The following is a 19,930-nucleotide window of genomic DNA, read 5'->3' on the forward strand; positions in this document are numbered from 1 at the left end:
AGAAGCGTTTCAAGACAAATGAGACGATGTCCGCTTTCGTCAGCGATCGGCATCTTTTTAGCTTCCGGTACTCAGCGTTCTGAGATTTCGGAGCCTACATTCAGCACGGTGCATGCTCGAATTCCAAGTTGAACGATCTCGCCCAGTCGAATTGCATCTCAACGTCAAGCTCAAGCAGACTGGACCATTGCCTAAAGTCATGTCTACTGCCGAACAGAAGACCGGATTGCCTGTCTCCCGACCTGGAGCCGGCATCGCCTCGATCAAGGCCGAGTGAGTTACGTCACACGAACATCATTGACGAGATATGCATGCTGATTGTTACAGCGACCGCTCTGTAGATACCGAATCTACCAAGACCGTCAACCGACACAGAAGAAACAGGAAGAAGCTTCAGTCTCCTGTCTTCCTAGTTTCCTCTCTGGCGGTCCCTCTGCAGCCCCGGCCGAATCGTCCAACAAGCGGGCTCGAGAGGATGTCCAGGATGGCGAGGCAGAAGCCGCCAATGACGCCAACGATGACGATGCTGCAGAAGCCGGTGGAGCAATGAAGAAGCAACGAGGAGAAGACGGAAGGTCTGGTTTCAAGAAGATGACCAAGGCCGAGAAGAAGGCCAAGTCGGGCCAGAACAAGGGGAGGAAGTTTAAGAACCTGAAAGACGAGATCTTCGTGTGCTCGCTTATTGCGAGAGGCGAACATTGTGACTTTGGAGACACTTGCAAGCGGTCTCACGATCTCGAGGGATACTTCAAGAACAAGCCCAAGGATATTCGACTGGTTCGCGGTCTCGAGGAGCTGAAGTCGGAATCTCCTTTCGTTATCGAGGCGACCACGTCGTCTATGGAACCGAGCGCAGACGCCCAGACATCCGACGTAGCTCGAACTCTGGATACGAGCACGACATGCCCCCTGTTCTCTATCTTTGGGTATTGCGAACACGGCTGGAAGTGTCGTTTCCTCGGCGCTCATGTCAAGCCGATCTTGACTTCGGAGACCGAATCGACTACCGGTTCGGTTCTCGAGGGTTACACCCTCGTTGTGGATGAAGAGAAGAAAGCCAAAGCTCTTGCTAGCGGGGAGCATGTCGAGCTCAACGACGTCTCCGGGGCTTGGCAGAAGGATATCAGAAAGTTCCCGTTTGCGAAAACCATCCCGTATCTGCGCGAAAATGACCCGGAGTCGGTCGACAAGTTACCAGGTCAGAACCAGCGAAACAAGCAGGATTCAAACCAGAACAAGCAGAAGGTGGCTCCTACTCCTCGTCCTGCTTTCTTGACGGAAGATATGGACGAAGAGGCTCTGGCCAACGCGGGGGAAGCGCAGGCTACCGGATTGGCGGCTCATGTACCTATGAGTCATGCCAAGCCTGTTGCCGCCGACTACGAGGAAGAAGCCTTGAATGACAAGACCGAACCAGAGTTGGCCAAAATGACGGGAGCCGAGGTTGACAAGGACGATGTGCCGATACGTGCGGTAGAGAAGAGGAGGCTGGATTGGAGAGGAAAAACGTATTTGGCCCCACTGACTACGGTTGGAAACTTGGTAAGCACGCCTCGACTTGAGGATCTATGGAATTGTTCAAACAGCTCTGACAATTTGATTATTCCAGCCTTTCCGAAGATTGTGCGTCGATTACGGCGCCGATATCACCTGCGGAGAGATGGCTATGGGGAATGCTATCGTGAATGGGGCCAAACAAGAATGGTCGCTCACGCGCAGACACCCCTCGGAGAAGAATTTCGGCATCCAGCTCTGTGGAGGGAAGCAGGGGTACATGGTTCCCGCTGCCGAGATCGTCAAAGAGTACTGCAATGACCGGGAAGGCTCCGGGTTGGACTTCGTCGATATCAACCTTGGTTGTCCGATCGACTTGGTTTTCCAGCGAGGAGCTGGGTCGGCTCGTAAGTCAATCTGTGTACCCAGGAACGTTCTCATATGGTGACTAACAGTATCGATCTTGCCAGTTTTCGACCGACCCGGACAGCTCGGCAAGATTCTTGTCGGGATGAACAAGATGTTGGGCGAGATTCCCTTGACAGTCAAGTTCAGGACCGGTATCAAGCAAGACAAGAACGTGGCGCACAAGTTTATTCCTCGATTCGCTACCGAATGGGGTATCTCTGCCATGACGGTACGCTGGGCTTCCTCGATCAATTTTGCGTCTGAGCTTTCGCTGAACAGTGTTTCTTCGTGCAGTTGCACGGACGATCTCGACAACAACGTTATTCCAAGATGGCCGACTGGAGCTATATTAAGCAATGCGCTGAGACCCTTCGCGAAACCTGCGTCGATGCCGGTCTTCCAGCTCCTCCCATCTTTGGAAACGGAGACTGTTTCTCTGCTCAGTCATATTACGAAGAGAAGGAAAACAGTGGGGTTGACGGGATCATGGTCGCTCGGGGTGCTTTGATTAAGCCGTGGATCTTTACCGAGATTCAGGAAAGGCGAGAATGGGACATCAGTGCTACGGAGCGATTGGATGGCATGCGCAAGGTTAGTCCTCATCTGAGACTTATCTTCTGGATGAGATCCGTGCTAATGGCTTCTGCGCTACACAGTTTGCCGAATACGGACTGACGCATTGGGGTACCGACACGCAAGGTGTCAATACCACGCGTCGATTCCTCTGCGAGGCCATGTCGTTTCAACACCGATACGTGCCTATCGGCTTGCTCGAGAGGATGCCACCTCAGATCAACGAGCGACCTCCCGCTTACCGAGGCCGAAACGAGCTTGGTCAGTCTTGATAGTCTATCACGGCGGCACCTTCAACCCGCTGACTATGAACTCGTTTCTCCGGCTCTAGAGACCTTGCTCGCCTCGGGCGACAGCCGAGACTGGGTCAAGATTACCGAAATGTTCCTCGGAAAGGTGCCTGACAGCTTCAACTTCGTGCCCAAGCACAAGAGCAATGCGTACAACAACGAAGACCAGGGATAAAACGTCGACCCAAATTCCCGAGTTGTCTGCGTGATAAGTTGTATCGCATACTATATTTCATCAGATGTCGTATTGGTCATCGGGATATGCTTTCGTAAAATGCGTACAGGCTGCGATTGGACAGAACACTTGAGTATAGTAATCATCGGATATTCTTCAATACGCGTCTTCTCTCGCTCTTGTTGCATGCGTCCAAGATAAGATAGCCGGCGCAGATTTGTCTGACAGATGAAGCGATCAGCCTTTATCCAAAGTGTTGCTTTAACAGCCGGGCGAGCCTGACGGCAGCTCACAGTTGACGTCCACTGTTTTCGTTTTCTGGTTTACCCCTGCCTCTTTCTGGCTGCTAGTTGCATTCTTCTGATTTTGCTTTCCAACTGGCCCGCTGCCGCGCTGATTATCACCGTCTCCTTGCGCCTTTTTACTCCGATTGTTGGCGTCCTGTTTCGAACCAGTGTCATTATTCCCACCTGTCGTCGGTTTCGCCGCTTTGTCCTGGATTTTGGGCAGGCGCGGTGTTACCGCTTCGATTGTGACCTCAGTAAAGGTGACAGGTGTAGATTCATGCTGAAGCAGCAAGCGATCATTGGGTTGGATGAAATTGATAATATCTTCATTCCCCCTTTGAATCTCCAGTGCAGCATAGACTCTCCCATTCAGATCGACTGCAAGGAATCGAAGTTGAAACAGGGCTATCTTGATACTCGAGAAATCCGAATTTCACTTACCGATGAATGATACCAAATTCTTTGCCGCAAGTTGCCGTTTGTGCCGAGATGGATCCCGGTCAGTGCTACCAGCCAAGCTCCACATGTAGGTTTACTCTTTATCTTCTCGTAACTGTCCTTATACTTGAAGCTGAAGGTAGCATTGTTTTGTCGAGAGAATTCACTCTTCGCGCTTGTCGGGATCCATGTTGTAATTTCGTTTCCCGCGGACCCTGGGGTGATCTGGTAGATGCGAAAGGAGAGTCCGTGAATCACCTGTAACATGACGAAAGTAAATTGAATCAATTCGAAGGCAGAAACGAAACCAGAAACAACTTACCATTCCAAATAAACACCCATCGGCAGCATGGCAAACTCGAGTGTAAGTAGTACACTGAGTATGGCTCTGGAAAAGACACTTGATAAGATAGTACAGGGAACGCGTTCCGGTCGAGATAGACTCACATTATTGCTAGTATGCCCAACGCATCCTTTACTCTTTTTCGCTTCGATCGCAGCAGCCACTCTAGGCACTCGCAACGAGCGACCATCGCGAACTTGATCCCTCTGACAAAATAAGTTTAGATCGCTTTGAACATGGTTTGTGGTCTTGTTCCCGCCTGGATCTTCTTCCCCAACGCTTTGGGTGCCCGCTGTGGCAAGACTGAACTCGTCGTCATCGATCCTGACTTCCTCCTCATCTTGTTCTGCTGCGCCATACGCCGCGTAGATTCTCCTTCTGTGAAGGGAGATTCGCATGTAAACGGAGCGCTTCGCTTAGTGATATTGCCATTCAATATGTCCGAGCGTGAACTTTACCTGTAGTTATTACAGTCGAGCGGATTGAAAAGGCGCTCGTGCTCGTGCTCGTTGGGACGGGTCCATGTCCGCATGTTCACCCCAGACCCCGGTTGTAGGCAAACAGCAGTCATGCACTGGAGAGCGCGATGCAATTGCCAGCGGTATCCGACTAAGTCGACTCGGTCCCAGAATCCGCGCGCTTCCAATTTTCTACATGCGATAAAGGAACGCTGTTTAGTTAACTATTCATGGCGTTCCAATCTCACTCATCGCGTTCCAATCGAGCATAGACATACTCGTAAGCAATCTTGTACTGTAGTCCAGACAGATCCTGTGCAAGATCTCGTCAGCGTTCTCTGATCGCTCTATGGTTTTCTGAAATGTACAGTTCAGAAATCTTGCACTTCGAGACGTACAAATATCAACTTGGCAAGGATCCTCTGCCAGACCGCTTTGGTCTCGTCCTCGTGGTATACCGCCGGGTCCGTGAAATTCTTCACACCGGAATCGGAAGTGAAAGCCTTCTCAAGAGATTCTAGATGATCCTCGGACAATTCATAGCAGATTTGCGATAAGGCAACAGGTCGATCGGGTTGTTCGAGGACGGCCTGTAGTAGGAGACGTTCACATTTGTTTGTCATAGTATCGCTGATGTTGTGATACTTGGGAGAAAGGCCAATCGGTTTGACAGCGGGAGTCTTCCCAGTCGCCGAGTTTTCGGTCACCGCCTCCAAACCAGATGCTGTCGGGGTTTTCCCAGAGACCGACGCTCTGGGAGATTTCCCAGAATCCGACACTCCGGGCGTGTCATCGAACGCATCTCGGTCGTAGACGCTGAAGTTCGATATAGAGGACTGTAGCTGCTGTTGATCCGATTCAAGCGGGCTAGATGACCGTAGCGCCTCGCTGGTAGAGGCGTTGTTGTTTGTGAGTATAATGTGGCCATGGGCCTTGCCCTGGTTTTGTATGGGCTCGCAGCCTAGTTTGGCGGCTATAGGTGAAAATTGCTGGTCGATGCGACTTTGAGTGAGTGAATTTATTGGCTGTGTCTTGCGGGCGTGCAATGTGCTTGCGTTGTCGTGTTCAGGTTTGACGTCGAGATTGACGGTCTTCGATAAGGTTCGCGGCTTGCCGATCGACTTGTTGGGACTCGCGCTTTGGCCGACATCGACAGTCTTGAATGATTTAAGCGGTTCACTAAGAAAGACATCCACAATCAGCACTGTGAACAACGGGGTGATTCACGTTCGCACGACATACGGTGGGGCTCGTGATTTATTGCGATGCGACGCGATCGGTCGCGCTCGCGGTACATCGTTCTTCAATTGGCCAGCCGCAGGTCTTCTTTTCGCAGCCGAAGAAATTGTAGGGGACAATAAAGATGTATCTGACCTTGATATAGGATTCTGGTTCGCAGATGACAAGGACGACCTCGTGGTGGTCGGACCAGATCGCAAAGTCGAGTTTAGATCCATATTTGCGGTTTGGCCGTGAGCGCAGCTTCCGTTGCGATCGACCACTCGAGTTGACCCCTACCAGGGATCAAATGAGCTGGAAGATTCGAGCCGTACGTCGCTCAGATGGTTTCTGAAGTTTCTCTGCTGAGTCCTATTACTTTGGACGATCATCGGGTCATTATTGATCAGAGATCAGAAATCTATGTCATGCAATGCGCACGAGATGAATCAACTTTGCCACTTTGATTTCTGGTGGATCGTTGCACACCGGAAGTAAAACCGGAAACAAAAGGTACAGTAACCGATCCTCTACACAAAAACAACAACAAGCGGCATCCGAAACGGCTCGGTCGAGGGCACTTTTGGGTCCCTTCCTGGTCACTGTTGTATTTCCTCTATCGGGCCTCCTTATCGATATCCATAGCAACATCGATGGTGGAAGGGTTAGCCGCCAGTGCTTGATCGATATCCATAGCCACATCAATGGTGGGAGGATGAGCCACCGGTGCTGAATCGATATCCATGGCCACGGATCGGCTCAATTTGGCGCCTTCTTGAGATACGTACGGATGGATGATCGAGGTTCATGACCCAAGTCTAAGCTGTAGTATACTGGTCAGATGGACATGCTCATTGAGTATCGCCAACACCTGAAACAAGCCTGGTTTCGAATGCTGGGATAACTAACGAGGTATGATCCATATAAACAACACGATCATACCCTATACAACCTCCCTCCGCACTTCCATCTTCCTCAATTTCACCCCGCCTTCCTCCAAAATCTTGGCCGATGCCTCTTCCATCGCGTAGGACAGGTTGTACACAACCTCTCTCACGCCGCATTGAACGATCTTGACGGAGCAGGTCAAGCAAGGACATCTGAGACAAGTGCAAGCTGTAAGCTATTCGGCGCAGATAGATACAGATGCGGATTATGGTCTGGACCTACGTATTGCAGTAGATCACGCTGTCTTCACCTATCCGTTCTCGGCCCGCCTCGAGAAGGGCATTCTCCTCGGCATGTAAACACAAACAGCCGTCGACTAGGACAACATAAAACAGTGTCCATCAGTCCGGTACTTGGACTTTGCGTCAATCATAGCACTCACGACCTTCTCCACCCCGACTGGCCGTATTGCACCGTTTACATCCCCCGTCATTACAGTTCTTAACCCCTCTCGGCGTTCCGTTGTACCCTGTGCTCAGTATCCGTTTGCTCCGGACGAGGATGGCTCCGACTCGACGTTTCATGCAGTTTGATCGCAGTGATGCTAGGCAAGCCAGGGTCTAAAAGGTAAAAATGACAGAGGGAATAGACCGATCAGCGTACAGGTTGCAACGCAAGGATAGGTTCTTTCTACTCGCCATAAAGTACCCATCCCAACCCGGTCTCAACCGCTCAGGATCGAGCAGGTTGATCTCGTCCAGATGCTTCTCAAGGTCCGGTATGGTTTCGAAGCTGTTCATGATCGTCAAGTGTGCGTGCGACATGAGCGCTCGAAGACAGTTTTTCGGCGTGGTCGTTGGGATCTCCGAGGTAGTCGGTTCACGGGATGTAGCCGAGTTCATGAGATCGTCATGTTGTGAGACAAAGTCTTCCAGCGAGATCGACGGCTCATCCTCGGTAGCTCTATCTCATTAGATTGCACATCAGTTGTCAGTCTAGATAGCCAGACGAGAGCGACCGACACTTACTTGCTCTTCTTTCGCTTCCACCTCGCCATCACAGGACCATCCACGGCTACGACGAGTACCGACGGCCTTTTGATGAAAGGAAGGAGCTCTGCCTCGGTAGTGAGGCATGTCGTGACAAAATCCGACTTCCAGTTCTGGGTGATGTGGTTGAGGAGATAGTTTCTCGATGGAAAAGGGTACTCTTTGGTGGTCACAGTCGATGGTTGTCCCTACTGAGGAGAAGAACGGGAATCAATGAACGTCCACATCCTCAGGGTACATGAAACCTAGACCCTTACCGCTTTGCCGGTGGCTTCTGTTCCTACTCTGAGGAATCCGTGCTTGCTCTCCAGGTAACGGGCGATGGTATCTTTCCCTGATCCGGGAGTTCCTACCAAGACGACGAACATGATGACTGTCTGCTACTAGCTTGCTGTTAGAGGGTTTCAGGCGGTTGAAAGGCTGGCATTAAGCTACTCACGAGGGAGGCAAGGGCAAGACTGAGTAAGTCGAGTAGAAGATGCTTGAGCGCGAGTTGGTCGGCTTCGGTCTTGGCTGTGCTCGGCTCGGGTTGACAGCGCGAATGTGAGGGAATATATATCAACACCTCCAATACCTTCGATGCATTCTACACACCAGCCTTTATACTCGTCACACCAGACTATCGAACCCCTTGAAGCGCCTGTCTTCCTTTCTTGTCACGCAAATCAGGCGACATCGAGAACCCTCGCTTGTTCCAGCTCGTCATCCGGCCATGAACGCCGATACCGTTCTCATCTACCTCGACCGAGCTCGGTACTACGCCTTGGACGCCGTGTCCACAATCTCGCAATGCCTTTGCAAACCGGATGCGACGCTAAAGATTAACGGCCGGACGTACAAGGTCGAGAAGCTGCTCGGTGAAGGAGGTAAGTTCGAAGCTGCAGCTACGAGCTCTTCTGAACCTTGCCAGCTAATCTCAACTGGTGCCCTTTCGCTTATCATTTAGGATTCTCTTTCGTCTACCTGATCCAGGATACCTCTTCTCTCCGACATTATGCCCTCAAGAAGATCTTGATCTCTTCAAGTTCTGGAATGGGAGGAGGTGGAGGAGAGGAAGCGCTGAAAGAGGTCATGAAGGAGGTCGAAGCGTATAGACGGTTCAAGCACCCAAATATCATCAAGATCCTGGATGTCGCCGTTGTGCAGAGTGATGAGGATGGTGGTGGCGGCAAGGTTGTCTACCTGTAAGTTGAGCATCTTGATGTGTAGCTTCATGCCTCAGTATCGCTTATTTCGCTCCTCCAGCTTTCTGCCTTATTACCAGGTTGGTCTCTCATTGATCGATGAAACCCAGCATTCCTTCTGACGATCTCTTGTTTGTGCGGCAGCGAGGAAATCTGCAGGACGTCATTTCGCATCAATCGATCACCAATCAACGAATGTCAGAGAAAGAGATGCTTCGACTGTTCAAAGGCACCTGCCTTGCGTGAGTCGATGCGTTCGCAGGTCAGCTCAAAAACGTTTCTAAGTTAGCGACTTCCACAACGACAAATCAGCGTCCGAGCCATGCACAAGTATAGACTTCCCAATATCCCTCAGTCGTCAGGCGCCGACTCGGAGAACCCGTTCTCCAACCCGTCCACAGCCTCTTATCCACCGAAATCGAAACTAGACGTTCCCACACTAGAACGAGGAGAATCGTCTAATGCTTTGGAACCGCTCATCAACGATGGACAGGTCGTCTTTGATGGTGACGAAGAGCTGGTGGATGAGCAGAACGAGAGGGCGACTCGGCCTGATAAGGGGAAGGGGAGGGCGAAGGACGATGATGATCTGGGGGAATTGATCCCGTACGCTCATCGTGATATCAAGCCAGGGTAGGTACATCGTTGCGATTTCCTGTGCTTGCCACGTCGCTTACGTCTTTTTGGTATTCTGGGTCACTAGCAATATCATCATATCGGACGACGGGCAGCCCATTCTAATGGACTTTGGGTCGGCAAAGAAGTGAGTCCCTCTCACAGTTCACTTTCATATGGCTCATCTACTGACTTATGGATGATGCCCTACAGAGCTCGTATCCATATCGACACGCGTCAAGAAGCTTTACTGGAGCAAGACGTGGCTGCAGAGCACTCTACGTTGCCTTACAGAGCTCCAGAATTGTTCGACGTCAAGACAGGGTCTTGGTTGGACGAAAAGTGTGATGTCTGGGTGAGTTCTAGTCTCAGCATGCTGTATTGTATGGAATTGAACTGAAATCATCTCGTTGCGGTTCAGTCACTCGGCTGTACTCTTTTCGCTCTAGCCTATGACTATTCTCCCTTCGAGGATCCATCTCAAGGCGGTGGATCGATTGCGATGGCTGTAGGGAGTGGGAGGTACAAGCACCCTACGAATAGCGAGTGGTCCAAGGGTTTCAAGTGAGCGCGCTTAAAGATCGCCGTTAATGGGATACGACGCTGACTGCTCGACCTGGGCAGACTCTTAATTGACTCGATGTTGATCCTCGACCCGGCGCAGCGACCGGATATTGACAAGGTTATCGAGCTGACGGACGGGGTCATCAAGACAATCCGATAGATGTCTACTAGAAGATGTTCTGTAACAAAACCAAGCAAAATAGGTAACATGTTATCATACCGGATAGTGGGCTGGTTACGGTTGCGACTGGCTGGATCGCTCATTCCGAAACAAGACTGGTGAAGAGAGAATACATGGAGCCAGCATCGAGGTCGATGCCGAGAATCGGGAAGCGACACCGTTTTTCAGATGAGATTTCCTTGACTTTCAGCTTTGCCTCCTGACGCCCGCTATGCTCTCTGCGCACTGCCCCCAGATTTATGTTCACGTTCGGCTCAGTGCAAGCCTCCCGCTGACCTAAAACTGATCCTGCGACTTTGCGCATCTGCCGGTCTCTATCTAATAATATAAAGGTTCTGGCTGTGATAAGGATGTTAACTCAAAGCCTTATATCGCGCTTCAGTTGTCCACGGATATTGCTGGGTCATGCTGACACCGAAAGCTCTGAAGGGCGAAGGACTGCCCGCCGCGGAAATCATCGCGCACATGCGATCGTCTTAACAAGTCACTTATCATACGAGTAGAAACATGTAATAATGCTGACAAAATCTTCCAGAACCATGCCATGTCGTTGATTTTCCATATACTTCCCCGCAAATAGCAAACGAGCCGGGGCGGCTCCCTTATGTATGTCTTGTTTTCATCATCGTCGTTGTGTTTCGTGCATTTCCTAAGACCTTCCTGCGTCGCCATTCAGAACTGGGAGGTCATGCTGACGGGAGGAGGGAGGAGGACGGGTCCTTCGGCGGTCTGCGGAGCTCGGGCTCAGTACCGAGCGATATATACATTAAGTAAAGGAGCAAGGGTGGAGAGACTCACGACGTAAGCGGAAGTCAGACCTCCGTCGACGAGCATGTCGTGTCCAGTGACGTAGGATGAGTCGTCCGAAGCGACTATATCGCATGAAACCCCACCGGGACACACTCGATCAGCCAAATCCGGATCTCGCATATCATGGTTGCGAGGTAGTGCCTAGGTACTCACGGAACAAGACGGCCTTGGCCTGCTCGATGGCCTCTCCGAACCTTCCCATGGGCAAGTGGTTCAATCGCCTGTTGAGCTTTTCGGGCGTGTTCAGGAAGTCCATCAAGAGCGGGGTCTTGAGCGGGCCACTACGGGTTTGTTGAACGAAACAGAGAGCGTATCGCATCGCATCAAGATAAGTAAGTCCCTCCAGATATGAAAAGACGGTAAAGGAGACGAGTGACTGACGGGCAGAGAGAGTTGAAACGGATCCCCTCTCGAGCATGGATCATGGCCAGTTCTCGGGTCATGGCGAGGACGGCTCCCTTACTGGTGGTGTCTACCAACGTCATCGATGTCATCAGCACTTGCAAAATCGGTCGAAACGGAATCGAACAGCGAACGTACAGGCCAGTTGAGGCGTCGCAGCTCCCATCTTGCCTACGAAGGAAGCGGTGTTGATCACGCTGCCTCCCACTCGCAATCCTTTCGATTCGTCTGTAGGGTTCTGCCAACGCATCCCTGGTATCAGCCTCCTTCTTCAATCATTCCTATAGCCTTTAAAAGATAGACTCGAGAGCGAATCCGTGACTCACCTGACGCATGGCGATGATGGCGTGTTTACATCCGTACCAGACTCCCTTGACGTTGATGTTCTGGGTCAAGTCCCAGATCTTTTCTTCGGTCACGAGGGCGTTGTCGTCGGCCGGGTGCATGATTCCGGCGTTGTTGAACTGTCACATTGTTGTCAAATCAGGTTTTAAATAGAGATATCAGCTGAATAGAGGGAACGAGACTGAGACCAGGCACTCACCATGACGTCCAGCCTGCCAAACTCGTCCACGGCCCGCTTGACGATCGCCTCGACCTGGTCTTCTTTGCTGACATCACACCTGACCGCAATCGCCTTGATCTTGCCCTCGAACTTGTTCTGGATCAAGGTGGCGGTACGTTCGGCGGCTTCGAGGTTGATATCGGCGAGGATGAGGGATGAACCTTCGGTTGCGAACAGGAGAGAGGTTTCGAGACCGATACCGCTGCAGGAAAGAAGAAGCGTTCACACGAGGCTGTAAGCCAGGGGCATATCATCAAATTCATATCACAAGGGGAACTCACGATCCGGCACCGGTGATGATCGAAACCTAACGATATTTGAGCCATCGTACCGATTCGTCAGCTGATAGATAGCGGAATGTCGCTCAGGTAGTACCGGTAGATCTCACCTTGTTGGCGAGTCGAGGTCCAGGCATGTTGAAGCGTTGGTACGAAGAGTCTAAGAGTGAGAGAGTTGGTTGGGTGAAGTGGAGAGGAGTGAAGATGTGTATACGGGTCAGAGGTGATGGTGTGATTGATATAGTTAGTTGTGCTCTTGTGCTCGATGGTTCGATAAGGAATCCCACAAGGCTAGCCTAGGTCAGGTGACTCATGGAAGCGCGAGCAGAGAGTACCCTCGGAACCTATTCTCCCCCGCCGGCTCTGTCGGATGCTTATCTATCGGAAGCAAATCTGTCGGACCGACGTGGACGATCCTCTAGTTGATCGTATGTCTATGCATGCTAGCAAACTCATCAACTCTTGCTCATAAAGAGCAGATCATACATATTCATCAGACAGCATTAGATCACAGACATGGCCGACGCCAAAAACACCGCTATTCAGGAAGGTGAGATCCAGTTCTTCCACTAGCCAACTCGGCCACAGCGCTCAACCCCTCACCTACCCTTTTCTCGAACTGCACCACAGCCTATGACAAGGTCCGCTCGGACAAGGACCCGGCCACCTGGTTACTCCTCGACTACGACTCTCCCACATCCAACAAGCTCACCTTGACCAAGACCGGAGAAGGTGCCAACTCGATCGAAGAGCTGGCCGCCAAGCTGAGCGACGATAAAGCCAGCTTCGGGTACGTCAGGGTAAAGTACCAGAACGATGAACAGAGTTTCCGGGAAAAGTTTGTGCTGGTGATCTTCATCGGGTCGAATGGTCAGTCTTGCGGCGGGGTGCGACTCTGCATGACCTGTGCAAGCTGATCAGATCTGTACCTCTTTATCGGGACAATCAGTCAAGGTCATGCGCCGAGCAAGGGTCAGTCCCCCACCTCTGCTTCCTATCGAATCTACCCGCTGAGGGTTGCTGATCCACCTTCCAATGATCTACTCAACTTCTTCACTATCCACTATCTCTCCTTTGCTCCTTGTACCACGAACCAAACAGGTCTCCGTCTACGCGGCCGACGTCAAGAACGTACTCCGGACGTATAGCATCGAAGTGAACGCGAGCTCGAAGGACGATCTCAAGGAGGTGCGTTCAGCTTGTTCATCTTTCCTCTAGCTGTGAAGCGTCAAAGAAGTCGATTGGAGTCGAGGCTGATGACCCCTTCGGACTTGTGCTTGGCTGTGTGATCACTTGAATTGGACACGGGAATCGGATTCAACTTGATCTTTCTGGATTTACGTCGAAATCGATACGGATCTGGTCGGAGGGTCTACAGAGCGACGTTGTATCCCAGCTCAGGAAAGCCGGGTAAGCCCGCTCTTGCTCACTCTTTCCAAACCTTGAAATCAGGAGGACTGACAAATTTGCTTTAACATACCATGTGACATTTGTAGTGGCGCCAACTACAACCGATCGAACTTTACATGATGTGCCGGGCGGACCCGTTGTTCCTTCGCTCTTATTTGTACAAAACCGATAGTCTGTGCAGGAAGAAGATGCATCATATGGAATGCAATACATGAATTTGCTTATGAGGTGGTAGCGGCCCTGGAGGGGGAACCTTTGCTGTCTGATCAGGGAACGGTCTAGTGCCTAGTAGGGAACGATCATCCTAAAGAGGGCTACCGGACTTGTGGACGCTTGCATTGACAGCTAGACTTCTTTGTTACATACACCATTGATCGATACCAAGTCTTGTGTTGAGATTTCTGACCGAGAGATCAGTGCAGCAGAGCAGGCCGAGTTGTCTTGCAGCAGTATCAAACGCCGACACGGGAGGACCCTAGTCTACTCGAATATGCTCTTACATTCAGGCAGAGCCAGATCGGGAGACGTCATGTACTCTTTGCGCACACGTCAAAGAAAAGATCTGCGATACTCGCAAGTGAGTTTTGTCAACCAAGTTGCTGAATTTGAATGTAAACATTCAGCTCGATGAACCTTGATGTCCCTTTCTACGGCCGTGTCTACGCCCGATCAGCGACCTGCGTTGTTGCGATCAGGCTTGACAGTCGTCGTTTCGAGGTATCATAGCAGCAGTCGAGAAAGCAAGAGGAAGGGGGAAACATCACTTTCGTAATAATGATGATTAACGATTTCTGTTGACGGCTGATACATTGAAGTCTGCGATATACGCGGCCGAGAAGGAGATGCGGAGGCGGGTCGTCTACAAAGTGTTGACGTTGTTGAGGTCCTTGCAGGCCTGCTTGACTCGGTCTCGCATGGTGAGCTCGGATTCTCGGACCCTATAAATACAAGAAAAAGGATCAGCGTTGTGAGAAAATGCAGATAAGCCAACTCGGCAAGTGCCTCCGTACCAAACTCGAGGCTAAAAGCGGACAAATCGCAAGAAAAAATCAGCAGGTGGTTCTGGAACCGATTCTCATCGCAATGACTAACATCGTAGACCTTCTTGTTGGGCTTGTCAGCTCCCTGTACGAGCAAAGACCAGAAAGATCAGCTCAACATCATCTCAAGGTGTTTGAGCAAAAACGCGTTCGAGACCGAGAAAGCATCGAAACGCCTGCAACGCGTAATGAAGGGTCGGGACTTACATCCGGGTTTCCTACCTGAGTCTTCAAGTAGTCAATCTTCTTGGTGATGAAGTTTCGGATACCCTCGAGGTACCTATCACAGGGCAAAAAATGCCAGCAACGATCTTTCAGTGAGCATGCTCGAGCAGAAACGGAAGATCTAGCGGATGCTCACGCCCATTGTGCGTCTGCACCATCCAGGAGGAACGCATCTATCAGTATGTCACCAGGATTCCCATTCCTCTTTAAGAAAGTACATACCCGTGTCTGTGGACAGCGATTAGAGACGCAAGTCAGCGTCGATAATCAGATATCGCGCCTCAATCGTTTCAATGTGACCAGCCATGCACTTACCGACGTTCATCTTGACAACTCCGTTGGAGACGGCCTCCTGGATCTCAGCCTCGGACGAACCGGATCCTCCGTGGAAGACCAAGAACCTGAAACATGACGTGAGTCGGATAAGTCACGTGATACAAGGTCCACGCGCGCGGGAGCAAACCCTTTTCCTCTTCCGCGCTATCATCGTTCCCCAGCTCAAGGACGATGGACTCACAAGGGCTTCTGGTCGCCGTTCGACAACTGCTGAGCGGCGTACTCCTGGTGCTTTCCGAGAATCTCGGGTCGGAGCTTGACGTTACCGGGCTTGTAAACACCGTGAACGTTTCCGAAAGCGGCGGCGATGGAGAAGTTGGGGGAGACCTCGGCGAACGCCTTGTAGACGTCGAAGATGTCCTCCGGCTGGGTGTACAAGCTGGCGTTGTCGACGTCAGAGTTGTCGACACCGTCCTCCTCTCCTCCGGTGATACCGATCTCCATCTCGAGCCACTGGTTCATCTTGGCCATCCTCTTGAAGTACTTGACACAGGTCTCGATGTTCTCCTCCTTGGACTCCTCGGACAAGTCCAACATGTGCGAGGAGAAGAGGGGGACACCGTGCTCCTTGAAGTAGGCCTCGTCGGCATCCAACATTCCGTCGAACCAGGGCAAGAGCTTCTTGGCGCAGTGGTCAGAGTGCATGACGACGGGGATTCCGTAAGCGGGGGCGACGGCTCGGACGAAAGCGGCAGCGGCGACGGCACCAGCGATCGAGGCCTGCTGCTTGTCAGCGTCGTTCTTGATTCCCTTTCCGGCCCAGAAGGCGGCACCTCCCTGAGAGACCTGGAGGATGATGGGAGAGTTGACGTCTCGAGCGGCCTCCAAGGCGGCGTTGGCGGTGGAGGACGAGGTGACGTTCTAAGTTGGGTTAGACGAGCAATTTCCACGAATTAATCGCGGCTTTTCGGGTAGAAACATCGGGTCAAAAACTCACGATGGCCTATTTTGACAGAAAAGTGACGAAGGGAGGATCTATGGTTCAGTACACGACATGAAAGGTATCCCGAAGCTCTAAGAGCTCAACTCACAGGGATAGCGTACTAAACAGCGTACGACCCGAGCAAAAGTGCGATTAGCTCTTGCACTCCTTCCGATCTGCTCTGATCTGATCTGGTTCGAAGCCTCGCTCACCTTGTTCTCACGAGCGTGCTCGAACAACTTCCTGGTCTGCTCACCAGAGAGAACACCGGCCTGTTCACCCACGAATCGTCCATAAATTGCGTCAGTTCCACGATCTCGTTATCCTCGACCCAAATTATCAGCCCAGCCGAAAACTCACAGGGACAACGTCGAGGGCACCCATTTTTGATAGTTTGTTTGGTATTAGTTTTTTTGGTTGTTTTGGGGGAAGAAAGTGTTTTGTGTGGCAGCAGGTCTTTCGTGAGTGGGTTGATAGTGTCGAAGGTAGGTCGAGTGTATATATCGGATGGAGCTGAGAGTCTCTGTGGTGCTGGCAGAGGAAGGAAGGTGTTGCTGGACATTCGTTGGTCCGGCTGCAGAGCGCGGATACTGCTCCCCAACACGGAAGCGAATCCTCCACGAAATTCATCATCATCATCAGCATCACATGCGCGTGGCATTCCCTCTCGCCTCTCGCTCGCTTCCGCACGCAGCCCAAGGCTCGACGTTCTCTTGTCGCCGTCGTACAGCCGATTACCACCGTCGACGTCAGCGATAACACGACCATGAACTCCAAAACAAGCAGGACCATATGAGGTCGCCGATTCCGACCGAATCGATGCGACGACGATGACCACGGCCCGGTACATCGGATCTGTCGCACCGGATATTCACGGGCCGCGACAACAGGGCAGGTTCCAAGGACGAGCAAAGATCAAGTTGCAAGTTGTTCGCATGTCCGGATCCTCTTCCCGTTGCAAACAATTTCGTAGTCGAGCGTACAAGCAACACAACGGTCGACACCGACAACGGGTCTGTACATCTAGCCACTATCTGAACTACCTTCATAGCCCTAGAGCTCAAGCTGCCAGCGAAAGCTGATGCGGTGATTAAACCTTTCATCTCCAACCGCTCTCAATCAAAGATACCTCTCCTTGTATGAACCCGCAGAAAGCAGGCGGAGTGGCCGTCCGGTTTTCGAATCTCCCCTTCCTCAGGTATGATGACTGCGCGGATGGGGGTTCTTTTAGTGGACGAGAACGGGCGGTGGAGAAGAAAAGGGCAAGACAGGCGGGGCGTTTCGTAAGGTCGATACGAAAGTCGAGGTGATACGCTTTGTACTACTGCTCGAGGTCGGCCGTCGGCGTGCGCGAAATGGCATCAGATCTCCCGTTAGCCAACCGGAAGCGCAGAACAAGCTTGCCGCGCTAGATATATCTTTCACGTGATTCGACTTTAGCACCCGTTGCTGTTTCATGCCATCGAGTGGAACGCCTTGGTTTGATCATGTTGACCGTCGATAGAAAATGGATTGATTTATCTGCGGATTATAGTTTCACTCCGGTCCCCGCTTCTTCGGTAACTCCTCACTCTTCCATATGCCCGGTCTTGAAGGACCTTGGCACCTTGTGCATGACTCATCGTCGACTCAGACTTCGGGCCTCGTCAAGCTATCCAGCGTGATCGCGAGAGGTCATTTCTTCCTGAGCAGTCGGACCAAGAGTTACTTGGAGCACCCTTTCACATAGTGTTAGCAACCGTGAGGCAGCATCTTTCAGGTCATTGGCGTGAAGAATATGAATGCGTCTGCATTATATCATTGAGCTTCGCATATTCTACCCCGTGCGTGGCTGGCGTGTCCGATACCGTGCTTCACTGGTTTCGATAGTTGTCAATGAAGACTGATACGTCGCTGTCACGAAGCGCCCGCTGACAGAGCGAAAGTTTGAGCAGTCAATTCGATGGCCAATGGTCAGTGGTGCATCCAGCAGTCTGTATGCAAGGCCTATCGTTCGAAGATCAAGGCGGCGGCTAAACCAGTATCAAGCGTGATATCGATCGCATCGTTGTTCTGATACCAACAATAATGCCGAACTTTCAGTAGCCTGTGCTCAAAGTATAAGTACGACACTGTACTGGTTTTACTCTTACTCAATAGCAAGACTATCTCACGTTGTTGATCCTAAGCTCGCCTCAAATGCCAATCAAGGCGACTTTGCCGTTCGTCAGCCTTTGCTGATCACGGCATTCCTTTGTGATCACGCAAGATGGGGTGGCGGATGAAGATCGGGGTCAGAAGTTGAAGGGGCAGTAAACTATAAGACTCTCGTTATAGACAAAGGGGAAATTCTGGGCGGTTGACTTTGACCTGTCACATCAGCTCGTAGTCCATCTAACGGAAACCCCTCCCAAAGCAATGTACATAGCATACGATCTTAGCGACAGCCTCCAGGAAAAGTATCGGAGTCTCCTTCAAGATGTGGATATCCGTCACGACATACAGGGCGAGGTCTTCAACGGAAAATGGGAGATCGAGCAGTGGACATCTGACGAGGGTATAATAAAAGCAAAGACCGTCTGGAGGGTCATATGCAGAGATCAGGAGGGAAAAGAATGCCACAACCTAGTCGAGCCGGACCGAAAAGAGCCCCTTCGACCTAAGGACCTCTTTCGGATCTTTTCTTCTGAGGGAAGCGAGGCGGGAGACTCTCTTGTCTTGCCCAGTTGGTTGCGCGATCACTCCAAAATGTACGAGTCTATCCAGGCGGCGAAGAGATCCATCAAGTCAAATCAGGTCAAGAAGGAGAAGAGAGTAAGACAAGCCCAAGCCGATGCGTTAGAAGAAGTAAGCTTGTTTATCGCAGTAGCATACTAAAGACAACTGATTGCGATCGAAACGCTCAGTCGTCCAAAAGAATGTTTGTCAGCCTCTCGAATCGAACGATTGATACTGATATAGGTAGAGGGGCACCGAACTCGGAATTCGCCAGCGAGAACTATCAATCCTCCCTTACGCACAGGGTAGGTCAATCTCGCCCAATGTTTCATACTGTAGACTAACAGTTGGTGCATGGACGGGCATTATGCAGGCTTCTAAGTCAGAGCTGCCAAGAGATCTTGACTCCCTCAACAGCGTTTCCGTTGCGGGTAATCCCATCAGCGGTTATACACGCGAAGCTTCTGGCTTTCAAAAATGCGGCAATTACGATGTCCTTCGAGAAAGATTCGTGAATCAATCCATGTTTGATAGAAAACCGATTATCAGTATCGTTACCACGGATCAGAGTGATCTGTCTGCGAACCGAAGACTGTTCGACGAGTTTACTCATCTAGGATCCCTATCAAGTCAGGAAGACGATCACTGATAAAATCGAAACAGGATCATGACTCTTTCCCGTTGGTAGTATGAAGCACATGCATTACCATCTATTACTGTGTCTCGAAATCCGTTTATATGATCATCCAATACCAGGTCAACGGTCCATGATCGTAGCCGGACAGGTCTACCGTCGTTTGCCAAAAGTCCACACTGCTTGCTGGCATTGTAGTATCGGCGCGTGTGCATTTCGATTTTATCCAGACTACTATTCCTTTTTCCACATCGTTTATCCACTTCTTCACACACACACACACAGAGAGAGACACAGAGAGAGAGTCTAGCGTGATGCTTGTCCAACCTGAGGTCATCTGACTGGTCACAAAGGAACTCACTTTGAGAAGCCGGATGGCTGCATTGCTCGTGTCCTACTTCATGGTGTACTTAAAGGTCCGGCAAGGCATTGATCAGATACTGTTC

The 19,930-nt window shown here is 51.2% G+C and overlaps 7 protein-coding genes across 7 annotated transcripts; 3 read left to right on the forward strand and 4 right to left on the reverse strand.

The window, feature by feature from the left end:
* The first annotated feature begins 145 nt into the window (after positions 1–145).
* Positions 146–3,089, forward strand: HD553DRAFT_299386 (tRNA-dihydrouridine(47) synthase [NAD(P)(+)]). Its single transcript, XM_046178608.1, has 7 exons — positions 146–273; positions 342–1,542; positions 1,610–1,901; positions 1,965–2,131; positions 2,197–2,493; positions 2,559–2,736; positions 2,807–3,089. Exons 1-7 carry the CDS (start codon positions 200–202, stop codon positions 2,938–2,940), a joined length of 2,343 nt encoding a protein of 780 aa, XP_046034315.1. The 5' UTR covers positions 146–199; the 3' UTR covers positions 2,941–3,089.
* A 23-nt stretch (positions 3,090–3,112) lies between these two features.
* HD553DRAFT_316499 (uncharacterized protein) lies at positions 3,113–4,780 on the reverse strand. Its single transcript, XM_046180630.1, has 7 exons — positions 4,745–4,780; positions 4,467–4,658; positions 4,113–4,386; positions 3,988–4,053; positions 3,669–3,923; positions 3,234–3,605; positions 3,113–3,161 (listed from the first exon to the last, which is right to left on the reverse strand). Exons 2-6 carry the CDS (start codon positions 4,577–4,579, stop codon positions 3,597–3,599), a joined length of 717 nt encoding a protein of 238 aa, XP_046034316.1. The 5' UTR covers positions 4,580–4,658; positions 4,745–4,780; the 3' UTR covers positions 3,113–3,161; positions 3,234–3,596.
* Positions 4,781–6,507: 1,727 nt separating this feature from the next.
* HD553DRAFT_316502 (putative dCMP deaminase) lies at positions 6,508–8,223 on the reverse strand. The gene is made up of 7 exons (XM_046180631.1): positions 8,061–8,223; positions 7,879–7,998; positions 7,601–7,809; positions 7,271–7,535; positions 7,015–7,192; positions 6,855–6,948; positions 6,508–6,784 (listed from the first exon to the last, which is right to left on the reverse strand). Exons 2-7 carry the CDS (start codon positions 7,987–7,989, stop codon positions 6,628–6,630), a joined length of 1,014 nt encoding a protein of 337 aa, XP_046034317.1. The 5' UTR covers positions 7,990–7,998; positions 8,061–8,223; the 3' UTR covers positions 6,508–6,627.
* Positions 8,224–10,332, forward strand: HD553DRAFT_299394 (putative serine/threonine-protein kinase). Its single transcript, XM_046178609.1, has 9 exons — positions 8,224–8,487; positions 8,568–8,805; positions 8,867–8,885; positions 8,950–9,047; positions 9,118–9,438; positions 9,509–9,568; positions 9,634–9,775; positions 9,842–9,984; positions 10,045–10,332. The coding sequence occupies exons 1-9, from the start codon at positions 8,334–8,336 to the stop codon at positions 10,142–10,144; spliced, it is 1,275 nt and encodes a 424-aa protein (XP_046034318.1). The 5' UTR covers positions 8,224–8,333; the 3' UTR covers positions 10,145–10,332.
* A 222-nt stretch (positions 10,333–10,554) lies between these two features.
* HD553DRAFT_332279 (uncharacterized protein) lies at positions 10,555–12,618 on the reverse strand. The gene is made up of 9 exons (XM_046182057.1): positions 12,331–12,618; positions 12,224–12,249; positions 11,922–12,144; positions 11,704–11,841; positions 11,516–11,615; positions 11,357–11,447; positions 11,129–11,256; positions 10,964–11,037; positions 10,555–10,894 (listed from the first exon to the last, which is right to left on the reverse strand). Exons 1-9 carry the CDS (start codon positions 12,355–12,357, stop codon positions 10,838–10,840), a joined length of 864 nt encoding a protein of 287 aa, XP_046034319.1. The 5' UTR covers positions 12,358–12,618; the 3' UTR covers positions 10,555–10,837.
* Positions 12,619–12,736: 118 nt separating this feature from the next.
* Positions 12,737–13,750, forward strand: HD553DRAFT_361129 (uncharacterized protein; the record flags this gene model as incomplete). The annotated part of the gene is made up of 6 exons (XM_046183970.1): positions 12,737–12,770; positions 12,851–13,090; positions 13,170–13,192; positions 13,322–13,408; positions 13,599–13,630; positions 13,717–13,750. The coding sequence occupies 6 exons, from the start codon at positions 12,737–12,739 to the stop codon at positions 13,748–13,750; spliced, it is 450 nt and encodes a 149-aa protein (XP_046034320.1).
* A 739-nt stretch (positions 13,751–14,489) lies between these two features.
* Positions 14,490–16,537, reverse strand: HD553DRAFT_344632 (fructose-bisphosphate aldolase; the record flags this gene model as incomplete). The annotated part of the gene is made up of 12 exons (XM_046183007.1): positions 14,490–14,568; positions 14,641–14,651; positions 14,723–14,755; positions 14,878–14,950; positions 15,032–15,044; positions 15,118–15,123; positions 15,211–15,296; positions 15,413–16,092; positions 16,169–16,174; positions 16,263–16,274; positions 16,366–16,425; positions 16,514–16,537. 12 exons carry the CDS (start codon positions 16,535–16,537, stop codon positions 14,490–14,492), a joined length of 1,083 nt encoding a protein of 360 aa, XP_046034321.1.
* Between the last annotated feature and the right edge of the window lie 3,393 nt (positions 16,538–19,930).

This window comes from Filobasidium floriforme (genome assembly GCF_021052385.1).
Source record: "Filobasidium floriforme strain CBS 6241 chromosome Unknown HD553scaffold_20, whole genome shotgun sequence".
Classification (NCBI taxonomy): domain Eukaryota; kingdom Fungi; phylum Basidiomycota; class Tremellomycetes; order Filobasidiales; family Filobasidiaceae; genus Filobasidium; species Filobasidium floriforme.

Coding starts and splice junctions, on each gene's coding strand:
- HD553DRAFT_299386 (XM_046178608.1), top strand. CDS start 200: ATGTCTACTGCCGAACAGAAGACCGGATTGCCTGTCTCCCGACCTGGA. Junction 1,902..1,964: donor GCGAGGAGCTGGGTCGGCTC/GTAAGTCAATCT, acceptor CGATCTTGCCAG/TTTTCGACCGACCCGGACAG. Junction 2,494..2,558: donor GATTGGATGGCATGCGCAAG/GTTAGTCCTCAT, acceptor TGCGCTACACAG/TTTGCCGAATACGGACTGAC.
- HD553DRAFT_316499 (XM_046180630.1), bottom strand. CDS start 4,579: ATGACTGCTGTTTGCCTACAACCGGGGTCTGGGGTGAACATGCGGACA. Junction 4,054..4,112: donor TTGGGCATACTAGCAATAAT/GTGAGTCTATCT, acceptor TGTCTTTTCCAG/AGCCATACTCAGTGTACTAC. Junction 3,924..3,987: donor ATGGGTGTTTATTTGGAATG/GTAAGTTGTTTC, acceptor GTCATGTTACAG/GTGATTCACGGACTCTCCTT.
- HD553DRAFT_316502 (XM_046180631.1), bottom strand. CDS start 7,989: ATGTTCGTCGTCTTGGTAGGAACTCCCGGATCAGGGAAAGATACCATC. Junction 7,810..7,878: donor CAGAAGCCACCGGCAAAGCG/GTAAGGGTCTAG, acceptor TCTCCTCAGTAG/GGACAACCATCGACTGTGAC. Junction 6,949..7,014: donor CAGTCGGGGTGGAGAAGGTC/GTGAGTGCTATG, acceptor ATGTTGTCCTAG/TCGACGGCTGTTTGTGTTTA.
- HD553DRAFT_299394 (XM_046178609.1), top strand. CDS start 8,334: ATGAACGCCGATACCGTTCTCATCTACCTCGACCGAGCTCGGTACTAC. Junction 8,488..8,567: donor GAAGCTGCTCGGTGAAGGAG/GTAAGTTCGAAG, acceptor CTTATCATTTAG/GATTCTCTTTCGTCTACCTG. Junction 9,776..9,841: donor ACGAAAAGTGTGATGTCTGG/GTGAGTTCTAGT, acceptor GTTGCGGTTCAG/TCACTCGGCTGTACTCTTTT.
- HD553DRAFT_332279 (XM_046182057.1), bottom strand. CDS start 12,357: ATGCCTGGACCTCGACTCGCCAACAAG. Junction 11,842..11,921: donor TTGGCAGGCTGGACGTCATG/GTGAGTGCCTGG, acceptor ACAATGTGACAG/TTCAACAACGCCGGAATCAT. Junction 10,895..10,963: donor GTCTGACTTCCGCTTACGTC/GTGAGTCTCTCC, acceptor CGAGCTCCGCAG/ACCGCCGAAGGACCCGTCCT.